Source organism: Telopea speciosissima, chromosome 2 (genome assembly GCF_018873765.1).
Source record: "Telopea speciosissima isolate NSW1024214 ecotype Mountain lineage chromosome 2, Tspe_v1, whole genome shotgun sequence".
Classification (NCBI taxonomy): Eukaryota; Viridiplantae; Streptophyta; class Magnoliopsida; order Proteales; family Proteaceae; genus Telopea; species Telopea speciosissima.
Window position 1 is genome coordinate 28,692,170 of NC_057917.1, and position 12,281 is coordinate 28,704,450.

The 12,281-nt window shown below is 40.3% G+C and overlaps 1 protein-coding gene across 1 annotated transcript; it reads left to right on the plus strand.

The window, feature by feature from the left end:
• Positions 1 to 10,509: 10,509 nt before the first annotated feature.
• Positions 10,510 to 11,289, plus strand: LOC122650621. Its single transcript, XM_043844021.1, has one exon. It carries the CDS (start codon positions 10,510 to 10,512, stop codon positions 11,287 to 11,289), a length of 780 nt encoding a protein of 259 aa, XP_043699956.1.
• Positions 11,290 to 12,281: the final 992 nt, after the last annotated feature.

Here is a 12,281-nt window from a genome sequence, read left to right on the forward strand (position 1 = left end):
TTAGAGTCTAGTCCGTAAGAGCCTAATAAGGATAAAAAAAAGAAGGAATAAATAAAAATAGAGCATGAGATAGATGGAGAGATAGAGGAGTTAGAATTTGGAGATAGAGAGAAAGGAGGGATAGAACCCGATAGGGATTAGGGAATTGTGTAGGGGTTTTTGGGAAGGATGTGAGAGCCATGGGGAATTAGAGAGAGATTTGAGGGAAGAGAGATTGGGATTGATTTAGGGAAGAGAGAGGAAATTTAGGAGAGATGGGAGAGAGAAGTGGGCAGCACATGGTAGAAGTTAGAAGGATTTTAGGAGAGATGGAATTTAGGAAAGATGGGAACAAGAAGGGGTTTTAGGAAAGATTAGAGATTTGGGAAAAAGGGAGAGAAAATAGGAAGGATTTTGGAAAAAGGGAGAGAGAAGAAAGAGAAGAAAAAAAAAGGAAGGGAGGGAGAGAGAAATGTGAGGGAGAGAGAGAAGGGGGTGTCTTAGAGAAAAATTCTAGGAAAGGGGGAAAGTTGCGGCTAGCCTTCTGCACACAACCTATTCTCCAAATGTAGTTCCCTATATGCCCCTTTTGTAACAATTTTTGCTCTTTTGCCCTTGCACATAAGTTATGGGTCCATATGAGTACATTAGAGCACCAATCTTCTGAACTGACTCAACTTCGTCTGTTTGGCATCAAATACGAGCAAGTCTTATAACACCCATCAATCACAATTAAATAGCAAAACATAATTAATTAAATCAAAGATATTAAATTAAAACCAATAATTAAATACAATTCAATGCATAATTGTAGCCCGATCAAAAATGCCCCTATCGAGTGACTGACTTTACAATCATACCATCCACATACACCTCCACTTCCTTGTGTATCATGTCATGGAGAATGGCCGTCGTTGCTCTTTGATACGTTGCCCTAGCATTCTTCAAATCAAAGGACATTACCTTGTAATAATAAGTTCCCCATGGTGTGATAAACATTGTCTTTTCTCTATTCTTTAGACACATGCTGATTTGATTGTACCCAGACAATCCGTCCATGAATGATAACAAGGCATGTTTTGCCTTATTATCGACCAATATGTCAATGTATGAAAAGGGAGAGTTGTCTTTGGGGCTGACTTTGTTGAGGTCTTGGAAGTCCACGCAAATTCTCACCTCCCCGTCTTTCTTAGTTACAGGGACAATATTGGACAACCATTGAGGGTATTGAGTCACTTGTCGGAATCCTGCGTTCCATTATTTTATAACTTCTTCCCTGATCTTCTCGCTCCATTCAGGTTGCATCCTTCTGGCTTTTGCTTGACAAGCCATCCATCTGGATAAGTAGGCAATTGATGTTGCACTATCTCTGGATAGATGTCGGGTATATCTTCGTATAACCAAGCAAACACTTCTTGGAAATCCTGTGAAATCACCTAAAGGGGGGGTGAATAGGTGAAGCTAGTAGAAAATAAAATCATTTGCAGAATAATAGGTTAGTAACATAAATTAAAACAATTGCACCAATAACACAAATATTTTATAGTGGTTCAGCCAAAACTTGCCTACATTCACTCCTCTCAACTTAGAGAGAATTTCACTAAAAATAATCTTGAGAAAGAGCAAGAGGACTCTTACACAACACTTGATTCCATTTGGCTTGGGTATATGGAATAGGATCATTTTTAACGTCCTAAGGTTATTCTATATGTATGCATGTGTGTGTGTGTGCAATATATCAATTTGTGACCTTAATACAATTTTATAATTTAATACACTTATAAGTCTCCAATACACTTCAAGACTTGAGCTCTATTGCTTTACTTGAGTATTTGTCTGCATAAAGTGTTCTCCATACTTTATGACTATTTGATGTCTTGAAAGCTTGGACTAAGGCTTCAATTTCTTTGATCATCAATCTCTTGAATTGAGTGCTCCTCCTCATTTGATGCCATGCTCTAGTATAGGGATTCTATGCATCTCAAGCAAGAGTTAGTATAATTTGGTGGATTTGTTATCATCAAAATTTTGATATCATCACAGTGGATGATGGAGTTTGTGTGTGAGGACTTTCCCTCAATAATCTCCCCCTTTTTGATGATGACAAATACTAGGCAATAATAAAAAAATTCAACACAAGACATCAATTGTATGAAAACATAAATTTAAATTCATTACATAAGAGTTTCAATACGTGATATCAATTGTATAAATTTAACTTCAAAGCATAACACAAAAAAAAACAACCAATATATGGCATTGTTATCTTCCTTCTTCTCCCCCTTTGTCATTATCAAAAAGCAAGGTGATGCAACTACACAATTCATGGATTAGAAGCATTGGGATTAAGTTGGTCTATCGAATAGGGTAATTCAGCAAAGCACTTCAAATTTAGGCAAAAATTAATGAGCGATGCCCAATTCTCTTTTTAACATACAAAATCTTTCCTCACTTAGGGGTTTAGTGAAAATATCGACAATTTGCTTCTCGGTCTCTATGAAATCAAGTCAAATTTCACCTCTTTGAGCTGTATCACGTAAAAAGTGATGATGTATGTCAATATATTTTGCTCGAGAATATAAAATAGGGTTCTTGCTAAGATTTATGGCACTTGTGTTATCACATTGGATTGAGGAAGTGTCAAACGTTATTCCCTAATCTTGGAGAGTTTGCCTCATCCATAACACTTGTGCACAACCCCGACCGACTGCTATGTATTCGGCCTTGGTGATTGACAAAGCTATAGAATTTTGTTTCTTGCTAAACCAAGAGACCAAACATGATCCAAGGAAGTGACAAATCCGACTTGTATTCTTTCGATCAACATGACATCTGACAAAGTCGGCGTCGGAGAAGCTAACTAGGTTAAAGTCTTGGTTCAATGGGTACCCAAGGCCAATGCTTGGAGTCCACCTTCCGCATGACCCTAAAGTCACACCTCCCACATGACCCTAGGTCATACACATGTCGTCCAAAGGTCCAGCCACTGAGGGTGACATGAAACCAAGATTATCATCCATAAACAAGAAAAATTGGAGTATCGTTTAGCAGTTCAAAACTATAAATAGCCAGCCAGGCTAAGGTATGGACACTTCACTTCAAGTATTTAAAAATTCTTTTTACAGCACTTAAGTGGGATTGCATAGGTTTGGCTTGAAACCTAGCACAAGCACAGACACTAAACATTATGTTCGGTCTACTAGCCGATAAGTAAAGTAAGCTACTAATCATTCCTCTATATTTTGTAGGTTCAATAGGTGTGCCATCTTCATCTATGGACATTCTAACCGATGTACTCATACGAGTACTAGAAGATTTTTGTCCAATAATGTCAAACTTTTTCAAAAGTTCTTTAAGATACTTAGTTTGACTAATGAAGATCTCATTAGAGGTTTGTTTAATTTGAAGTCCTAAAAAGAAATTCAATTCACCCATTAGACTCATTTCAAATTCATTTATCATAGTTTAACTAAATTCATGACAAAGTATATCATTAGTAGAACCAAAAATAATGTCATCTACATAAATTTGAACAACAATAAGATCATTTTGTTATGCTTAACAAATAAAGTTGTGTCAATCTTTCCCATTGAAAAACTATTATCAAGAAGAAACTTACTCAATCTTTCATACTAAGCTTTTGGAGTTTGTTTCAAGCCATATAAAACTTTCTTGAGTTTATAAACATGGTTTGGATACTTGGTATCCTCAAACCCGGGGGGGGGGGGTTGAATGACATATACTTCCTTATTTATAAAATCATTCAAGAATGCACTTATAACATCCATTTGATGTAATTTAAAGTTCTTATAACAAGCAAATGCAAGTAACATTCTAATGGATTCAAGTCTAGCTACCAGATCATAAGTTTCATCAAAATCAATACCTTCTTGTTGGTTATAGCCTTGAGCAACCAATCTAGCCTTGTTTCTTGTTATATTTCCATCTTCATCAAGTTTGTTTCTAAATACCCATTTTGTTCCAATTATTATGGTGTTCATAGGTTTTGGCACTAGCTCCCATACTTGATTTCTTTCAAATTGATTGAGCTCTTCTTGCATATCAATTATCCAATTACTATCCAATAAAGCTTCTTTTATATTTTTAGGCTCAATGGTAGAGATAAAGGCTACATTTGAACAAACATTTTGAATTTTAATTCTAGTTTGTATACCTTTCTCCAAGTCTCCAATAATAAGGTCAAGATGGTGATCTTTGATGGATCTAATTTCCTTTGGAAGTTGATGTTCATTAGATTCTTCTACAAATATATTTTCAACTCTATTCCTTATTTCAAGTACTTCATCTTCATCTTCCTCTTCTAGGTCTTTATATTTTTCTTTGGGTATTGATTCATCAAATTTAACATTTATAGACTCTTCCACAACTAGAGTTCTCTTATTGAATACTCTATAAGCTCGACTATTTGTGGAGTAGCCTAGGAATATACCATCATTGGCCTTTTTTTCAAATTTTCCCATGTTATCTTTTGTGTTTAAGATAAAACAAGCACAACAAAAAACTTTAAAGTAGTCAACTTTGGGAAGTCTATCATGAAATAATTCATAAGGAGTTTTTAAAAGAATAGATCTTATTAAAACTCGGTTCAAAACATAACATGCTGTGTGATTCAGTGTGAATGGCTTCGGCCCAAAAATACTTTGGCAAAGAATACTCATTGAGCATTTTTTTTTTTTTGGTAAATCTCATTGAGCATTGTACTTTCGATTTCTTAGATTATTCTATTTTTTCTTTCAATCACACTATTTGATTGTGGTGTTCTAGGAGCCAAAAATTTTGAGTTATACCTTGTTCTCTACAATAATCTTCAAACTCATTTATATTATCAAATTCACCATCATGGTCACTTTTAATTGTGTTGATTAAATATCCCTTTTGATTTTGTATTCTCTTACAAAGAGACACAAATTCTTCAAAGGCATCATTTTTATGTTTGAGAAATAAAGTCCAAGTAAATCTTGAGTAGTCATCTACTATGACAAAAGTATATTTCTTTTCTCCTAAACTTGTAGTTGGGATAGATCCAAATAAGTCAAGGTGGAGTAATTCTAATGGCCTAGAAGTAACAACTAAGTTTATGGTCTTGTGAGAAACTTTTGTTAATTTACTCCTTTGACATGCACCACAAACATGATGTTTGTCAAAGCTAAACTTAGGAAGATTTCTCATCAAATTCTTTGTAGAGAAGATTTAATTAATTTACAGTTTATATGCCATAATTTTCTATGCCATAAGATAGCATCATCAAATTTAGATATAAGACATGCATCATGAGAATCTAAGTTAAATATGCAAGTATAAACATTATTTTTCCTATATCCTTTAATAATCACATGGTTGTCATGCTCTTTAACCACACATTTTGAAGCATCAAAATTAACAAGATATCCAATGTTGCATAATTGACTTACACTAAGTAGGTTGTACTTTAAGTTGTCAACCAAGCTAACATTAGAAATAATTGTACCTCAAAATTTGATTGAACCATTTCCTATGATTCTTCCTTTGCTATTATCTCCAAATGATACCCATCCTCCTTTTTGCTTCTTGAGCTCGAAGAAAAGCTTTGGGTTGGATGTTGTTGGATGTAACATTTATGTGTCCATCAAACCCAATTTAATTTGATTAAATTAATTAATTTAGTTTTATTTAATTATGTATTTGTTATAATTGTATATTGCATCTGCCCAATTCAAACCTTTTGTTTCACAACTACGGATAGATTTGGACAATCTATTCTATGGTTGCTATATTTTACATTTTTACAATAGTTATTGGACCAAAATGTAAATATACGCACATTTTGTGTTGCACGTGATCCATGGGGATTCCCAAATTATTCACCGTCAAGTTGTAGTTACAACGGGAATCTCCGATAGTTCTTTTCTCTGTACTTGATAGACACTTGCCATTTATTTATATTATGTACATTTGTGGTGTGTTAATGGTTGATATCCACCGAAAGGACTGACTATATATCGGCCGCTCGATGTGCACAATGTAAACAGTTATGGATATGATGCTCAATAAAGTTTTCACTGCCCGTAAAGGGAAAACACCAAAAAGAGAGTGAATGGATCTGATTGTGCCAAATCCAAGGCCTTGGTATTTTGTAAAGTGTTTGCAAAGAGTATTTTATTTTATTAATATTAAATTAAATGTATTTTAAAAAAGAGTTTTCAAAGAGTTTTATGGCTAATCAAAGTCCCCCATACTCTCGTGAAAAATTATAATGGACCGAAATTGTGGCGGTGACATTTATTCCATGGTTGCAATGGCCCATATTATAGGTGTTAGTAGTGTAGGGAGAAAATGTAATAAACTTACCTATCGCAAGGGGTTTTTTAGGTTATGCCCTGGTAGAATCATCCTTTACTGCGATTTTGGATAAGTTTTATCTTTATATGCAATTTAGGATAATCTTATGGGCTACCCTTTAGGATCACACCACTTGGTTAGATCTAGACCGTAAGTTTGCCACCTCCTCAATTAGGTCTCTATATATATAGAGACCTAAGTCCAAAGATGATTGATGATGTTAAACCCGTGCCCAAAAATATGGGCAAATTTGAATTTTTGGTTGAAGGTTTGGAACCGAGGTCAAAGCTACCAGTACGCTGTAGTGCATTAAACCCGTGGTTGAACTTAACGAGGTAGCCCCGTTGGTGAGGACCTACATACCATTAAGAAGGCAAACACCAACTCCTTGCAACTGTACAGCTCACCACCAAATGTATAGCCTAAGGAAGGTATCATTCCTTGATTCTAGGGCTCTTGGACCTAATCCAAGTTCTAGGTTAAACTAATGATGACCCTCATCACTTTGGATGTTTTAGATAAAACATTTTTAGATCCAAACATCAATTTATATGATTGATTTGATGATGAGAACCCAATTCCATACATACATGTTAAATCCCAACATAAATATTAAATTCTGCTACTCTGCAGATTGACCTCCTCTTAGTTAAAATGATATAACTCCACCATAAAAACTCCATTTGTCTTGGTTCTAATTTTGTTAGAAACTAGACTCATAGAGCTGCATTTTATTAGAAGCAACCATTACCTAGTTTTGTCTCTAAGTGTTCCCACTAGGGGAAAGACTAATGACTCGATGGATAAAGGCTAAGGTCCACCCAGATCATCGGGTAAGTGTCAAGTTACAGACTGTGAAGGTATTAGGCACCCAGTCCACCCAGCCGGAACCGGTCGTCCTTTCCTTTGACCATTTGCTTGGATAGATCTTGCTTGCAACCCTAAAACCAATTATTCTAGATCTAAGTCATCCTAAAACTGAGCACCTAGGACTAGGCATCTATGTACGGACTGGGTAACCCTACACCAAGTTCCTATATCATTCTACCCTAGGGTATTTAAAGTGATTAAATCGACATAACAAACAATTAAGCTAATTAAAAATGGTGAATATATACAATCTAATCACATCAGCACATGCAATATATAGCTATGCAATATATAGCTAAATTATTCAAACTTGGCTAGACATGGCATACATGGAATTCACATAATTAAAACATGCAAATCTACTTATCTTACTCATATCAAGTAAGCAGAGAAGAATTTCTAAACATCTATGGGCTAGATGACTGGCTAGCCCAAATCCCGTCCTACACATTCACGTCCCAAGAGGTCCCAATATATTTTGTGTTTCAACTCATCGCCACCGGATGGGCTCTTCCCTTCTCACACGTTCCAACTCTAAGGCTGACCAAAAGGCATTGAGTGGTACAACCGCGAGATCCCACTTTAGACGGTAACATGTACTCAAACCCAAGTGTGGGTTATAGCCTCCCCACTCTCGACCTAAACTTGGCCGATTGACCGATGCCCAAACCAAAGCCAAAGCCAATTGGCCCCAAATCAATATGTGCCTAAGTTGGAAATGCGGCCCACACTTAAATTCTGAATTAAACCCAAATAATGTCTTGTAATTTCAAGCTCAAACCCATTTCTTAATTAATTGATTTATCAATATTGGAGGTCCAGCCTGATCCTAGACCCAAAATCACACTCAAATTCATTCTCATTGAATTAATTTTCCTAAAACCGAACATGGTGGGCCCAATCATTCATGATGCGGCCCCTTACTTAACCAGATTCAAACTCATCCATTTTAAAATCCAACCCATATTTGAAATCCCATAAACACATGAATACTGATAAACAAAACAAAATTGGCACATCAGCCTAGGCCCAAACACCAAGGCAGGCCCATAACCAGATTCAAATCGGTCCAACCATATTTGTATTTATCCATCTTAAACACATGATATTTCAAATACCAAGGCAGGCCCGTAACCAGATTCAAATCGGTTCAGCCATATTTGTTTCATTATTGGTTTTGTCTGCTTCATATTATTGCTAAATGCATTTAAAAAAGGTTAACAGAGAGGGTCAAAATCAGGGGGATTGGGGATGGCAGCACATCAAATAACAACATTTCATGGATTCAAGAATGAGCAAAAACAAAGAACATGAAGCAGGGAAATGGGGACAGATTACACATATGAATTAGAATGAAATAGAGTAAATAAAATGGGGATAAAATATACCTGAGGCTCTTCGTGTGACTCCACGATGCAATCGGCAGTGAACTCGAGATCAAAGGATAAAAACTTATTACAATTTGGGAATTAAAAGAAGGGGAGGGGGTTTGATTACAATCCAATATGAACAATTAAAAGGCCAAACAAAATGAAAACGACAGTTAAAGTAGTGCAAGTAGGATCACTTGAACTACAGCAACCCTTCACGAACAGCTCCATTGTCCTCTTCATAAATGCTGCAGACATATCTTCCAAATGAATTGACAAATACCAGAAATGGAAGTGGGTAAAGGGATCGTTAACCTCAGGGAGACAATGGACAGAGAATAGATGGGTGGGGTTTGATATGGAATAAAAAACCAGAAAATAGGAATGGAAGATAGAGAAGTGGGTTCGGTGGAGACTAGAAGAGAGAAATAGATTTCAATGGAAGGAGAAGTGTAAAGGAAAGTGGGGTTTGAAGATAAGAAATAGGAAACGGATGAAAAGTGTTGGGACATAGGATCGAGGTCGCTGAGAACGAGTTAACGAGGTCGTGGATACAGGTCCCAATCGCGAGCTAGGCGATAACTAGTGCACGAACCCAGCCTCGTGCCCACAATGCATAGCTCGTTGTCCTATGTGGCAACACAATGCGAATAAAAGGATAACCTTCGCGGCTTATGTAAGCCACTCCAAGTCTGTCATGGATTGACCCGGTCCTAGACTTCCGCCACGTCACGCCTCTTCTGGCACGTGGGGAATAATGGATAAACGTTAACTCCATATTATATTCGGCGATGGTCTCACTCCACTCCGGGATTCCAGCTTACCACTCCCGGCGTAACTCAAACTCTCCATCACCTTAAATAAGGGAGGTAACACACACCCAAATCATCTGAATTCTCATTATTCTGACTATTGCTCAAAGGTCTAACTTAAGCATCGGAGTGAGATCACCGGTGACGCCCTGTACTCCCTGCTAATCCTTGTCTTGCAGGTAGAACTCGCTCCGGTAGGATTTCTGATGCAACAGTTTGGCGCCATCTGTGGGAATGATACAATTCTCAAAGCCTTAGACTCTCTATCTGACTGAACTTGAGATCATGGCCGGAGAACCTAATGTCGTTCCATCCAATACTCAGGCCCCACCAGCCGTGGACAACCCGGTGACTCGTCAGACAACGAAGAACCCCCGTGGCGGCGGGAATGCAGGGAAGAAAACCCAGCAGCGGCGACGGCAATCGCATCCGTCGACCCCCAGCTACCAACGGCAGGGGAAGGGGCAAGAACCCAACCCTTTGCCACATTGGAGGCTGACCAAACATTGACTCAGAATCAGGGCCAGTCCAGCCATGGCATTTAGGCTTTACCACCTCCGCCACCGATGCCGTAGGGATTCGTCCCCGAGACAGATCCTGGAGCGCCTGCCAATGTCGGCCAAATCTAGGACCTACAACTGCAGGTTCTCAACCAGAGTGGGGTCCTGAGGGATATAGTTCGTGAGGTGCAAGCATTGAAGGCAGCCACTACCACGGCCGTAGGCCTCCTGCCGGCACCAATACCACCCCCTGCACCTTTGCTGCCTCTGGTACTCCCAAGAACCGCCCAAGAAAATTCGAGGACAGCAAGAAACGACGTACGAGCATCAGGAAGTAGAGTGGGGTCGTCACACCCCTCCAGGCGAGAGCCACCTCCTCTAGGAACAGTGAGTACGGGGAACCTGCCTACCCGGAGCAGGCCCCCTCGCGGGGAAGATCAATCAATTTCCACCGGCAGGAGAATTCACAGCTGGTCTGAAGGGACTCATTCCAAGGCCTCAAACATATGTACTGATTGGGTCAACCCACCAAGGCTACCCCGTCCAGATCTCAGGGACGAGTTGAATGCATGTCGTACACGTACAAACGTCATCAACAACCAGGTCGAAGAAAGCGAGCTTGACCGTAAGCTCAGAGAGATGAACACAAAAATTGGGGCCCTGGAGAGGGGAACAACCCTAGAAGAAAGCTTCAGGCCAGGCCAACATCCCTTTACGAGGGACCTCATGAGAGCAGAGCTTCCCAAGGGTTTTAAACCGCCTACGTTCGAGGCTTATGATGGGAAGGGCGATCCCAACGACCACGTCAGTTACTTCAATGCTATGATGACAGTCTATGGTGGGTCTGATGTAGTATCCTGCCGATCTTTCCCCACCTCTCTCAAGGGGCCCGCGGCGTTGTGGTTCACCAAATTGAAGCCTAACTCTATCCGAAGCTTCACAGAGTTGGCCAAAGCCTTTGTCAACCACTTCCAGAGCAGTGTAAAGCAGAAGAAGACCGCAACCAACTTGTTGGCTGTGAAGCAGTGCTCTGATGAGTCCATCAAAGATTATATCACCCACTTCAACGCAGAGAGCCTGGAGATCAAGGACCTGGACGACGCAATGGCCTTCAACGCCTTGCACAATGGGGTCACCAACCACGACCTGGTGAAATCACTCGCACTGGGCCCAGTGACGACTATGCCGCAGCTACTAGACCACTGCTACCAATATGCCAACATGTTAGATATCATGAAGGCAAGAAAAGCAGTGGACGGCAAGGTCCCTGAGAAAAAGAGGGCAAGCGAGAAGGATGAGAAGAGTAAGGACACCAAGAGAGCAAGGTCAGACAGAGACCACAGCCCCGACTACACCCCGCTCAACACCACCAGGACCAAAATCCTAATGGAAGTATCTGATCGAGGGCTACTACAGTGACCCCGGCCAATGTTCTCAAAACCGAAGGATCGGAACTTGAATAAGTTTTACGAGTTCTACCAAGATGTAGGCCATGACACGAAAGACTGCAGATAGCTGAAGAGGGAAATAGAGGACTTGATCTAGAAGGGCCACTGGAGGCGTTATGTCAAGAAGGAGGCAAGAGATAACCCCCGAGGCCGAGAAGCCCCAAGGAATGACTAGCGAAGAGATGATAGAGCCCGGAGAGGGGGAGACCGAGATCGCCAAGGCGACCAACATGGCGATCATCGAGAAGTTATGAGAAATCAGGATGAGGCCAACACATCCACAACCCCAGCAATCCTCACCATCTTGGGAGGACTAGGGCAAGAGTCAACTAGCAAAGCTAAGGCGAAGGCGAGATTTGTAGCAGTAGCAGAAGTCATCGAGAAGAAAGCACCCACGGAGCCCGAGATCACCTTCTTGGATAAAGACCAAGGAGGGGCTGAGCTGGCCACACGACGATGTTGTCATGGTTCAGGCAGTTATAGCCAATCGACCCGTCCACAGGGTCTTAGTGGAAACAGTAGCATCCGTGGATATGCTATCCTACGATGCATACTTGCAGTTCGGGTTTGAGCCCGGTACGTTGAAGCCCAAGACCGCACCATTGTACGGATTCTCAGGAGCGCCAACACCAATTGAAGGATCTGTGGAGCTCCTGATGACAGTGGGAACAGCCCCGTGCCAAAAGACCATAAAGGTCAACTTCATGGTCGTTCGAGCGGCCACAGCCTACAACGCCATATTGGGCAGACCTAGTCTGAACGAGTTGGGAGTGGTAGTTTCTACCAAGCACCTGAAGGTCAAGTTTTCCACCTCTAATGGCATAGGGGAGTGCCAGACAGAGCAGAAAAAAGCCAGGGAATGCCACGCAACATTCCTGAAGGGCATCAAGGGCAACTGTAGAGGAACAGCCTATCAGGTGGAGGTCGTGGACAACCGCGAAGGAGATAGACGCTATCAGCGGG

What these genes read in the sequence shown, in the direction of transcription:
- LOC122650621 (XM_043844021.1), top strand. Translation starts at nt 10,510, where the DNA reads ATGAACACAAAAATTGGGGCCCTGGAGAGGGGAACAACCCTAGAAGAA.